This window comes from Contarinia nasturtii, unplaced genomic scaffold, assembly GCF_009176525.2.
Source record: "Contarinia nasturtii isolate CC-2019 unplaced genomic scaffold, AAFC_CNas_1.1 Cnas_scaffold_3442, whole genome shotgun sequence".
NCBI lineage: Eukaryota > Metazoa > Arthropoda > Insecta > Diptera > Cecidomyiidae > Contarinia > Contarinia nasturtii.
Genome location: NW_022200742.1, coordinates 1 through 2,079, shown reverse-complemented (window position 1 = coordinate 2,079; position 2,079 = coordinate 1). Strand labels below are relative to the sequence as shown.

Genomic DNA, 2,079 nt, shown 5'->3' with positions numbered 1-2,079 from the left:
ATGCAAAAATTGTGAGTCTAAATATACCAATGAAGCGAAAGAATTAAGTGATGATATCGAATAATTTTTGTTTGTTCTCATATGAATGGACAATTGACTCAATAAATATTCTATAAACTTTCGTAGCGTGATGTTTTTTGTTCATTTTCCTAGTTTTCCAGCAATCTCCATTGCGTTTTACCTAGTGTCCCACTGGTGGCCAAAAATTTTTTTTTGGCAAAAAATCATCTCTTCAGAAAATTGTCAAGAAAAATGTTGTTTGAGACGGAATCATATAAGTTTCTTTGGCAAAAATGTAGCAACAGACATTACCATTAAAATGGTATATACAACTTCTCGATATATTCTAAGGGTTCATTTTTTTCTTCGAAAAACAAAACATGTCCCACTGCTAGCACAAGTCCCCTATACTTTTTAGAGTTTTTTGTATGAATAATTCAGTCGATAAGACAGTTTGACATTAGGTTTGACAAACGAAATTTTTATTTACGCGTATTTACATTCATTTCCAGTATTGACAAGTATTTACACGTATTGACAAGTATTTACGTCTCAACAATATGACTCAATACGATCAATATTTGTAAATATCGTTCAATATTTGTAAATATCGTTCAATATTTGTAAATATCGTTCAATACGGTAAATAGATGTTAATACTCGTGCAATAACCCCAAATAAAAATTCAATAAATTTTGTTCTTTCCCCCTAGGAGTAAGCGTACTCAAATACTTGTTTCTGTGCATACATGTATAAAAAATTGTACACACTCAAAAACGATTCAGCAAGCACGATTTTGGCGGTGAATAAATTATTATCTCATTTTTTTAAGACATTTCAAAAAGAAAACACTTGAAAAAAATAAGTTCCATTCAACAAATTACCTTTTTTTGTTTATATTCAATTGCAATTTCCAATCGAGCCAATTTCATATGATCCCCATCAGCGTATGGTGGTGCTTCTGGATCGTGATTTAGAATAATGGCCAATTCTTGTGAGCTACGTGATTGATCCAATAGATCAACGGAAAATTGTTGACACTGGCGACGCAATTCTAAATATTCCGATTTACATTCTTGTTCGGCAAACGCTAAATTACGTAATTCCCATGACAATCTAAAGGCAGTCAATAGTGGATCGGCCGAACTAAGTGCAATAAGTGATGGGCTGGCCAATGCACGATATTCATTAACACGACTTAATGAGAATCGTAATGAATCTTCCGATGATTTTCGAAGACAATCATCACAACCGCATCTAATTAAAATTGATTTCCATTTGAAATGATAATAAAATGCAAGCGAAACAAATGAAGAAAAAAAACCGCGTACTTGATATCATGTGGAGTTGGAACAGCAGCACCACGATCCAAAAGAATCTTCAAAATTTCGAAATTGTTTTTATGCGCAGCCAAAATCAGGGGCGTTATATCTGGTGTAAATTGGCTTGTATTCACATCAACCTTTTGCCAACTCTGCATCGTCACAAATTGATTTTGTTATTTAAATGCAAAATAAATAGATTTCAATGTAACAACTTACGTAAGGTTCGCCTTCCTTATGGATAAGTTCTTCGTGCTGCATGCAATTTCGATGATGTTCGAGTTTTAAGTTTTTGTCTTTTATTTTGTTTTGAATTAAAATTCGAATGGGAAAAAGTGATAGAACAAACCTCTAGAAGAAGTTCTACAGCCTCAACAAATTCAGCATTGATTGCTATCAGTAAAGCGTCTCTGGTTTCCACTGACATAATTACAAGCAATTCAACCATTTCTAAATGCTCTGCGTCGATTGCAATCGTTAGAGCGCCTCGCCCCAGTGAATCGACACAATTGATGTCGAATGTTTTCTTACGGTGTGCTCGTTGCAGCATACTATGTACATTTTTGTGACACATTTTTTTTTAATTTCATTCACAAGCATTAGATATTTTAATTGCATTTAAATTTTAAATTATTCACCAAATAAAGGAAAAAAACCCTCTTTAATTTATTCTTACCGTCGCACATTTGCCAAGTCTCCTCTTTCAACAGCTAGCAGATATTTCTTCTCCTCCAGTGAAAGTGCTTTTGGTAAGGTG

The 2,079-nt window shown here is 33.5% G+C and overlaps 1 protein-coding gene across 1 annotated transcript; it reads right to left on the bottom strand.

Moving 5' to 3' along the window:
• Positions 1-872: 872 nt before the first annotated feature.
• On the bottom strand, positions 873-2,073 carry LOC116350059 (transient-receptor-potential-like protein). Its single transcript, XM_031781785.1, has 5 exons — positions 1,999-2,073; positions 1,672-1,873; positions 1,542-1,577; positions 1,332-1,474; positions 873-1,257 (listed from the first exon to the last, which is right to left on the bottom strand). The coding sequence occupies exons 2-5, from the start codon at positions 1,870-1,872 to the stop codon at positions 873-875; spliced, it is 765 nt and encodes a 254-aa protein (XP_031637645.1). The 5' UTR covers position 1,873; positions 1,999-2,073.
• Between the last annotated feature and the right edge of the window lie 6 nt (positions 2,074-2,079).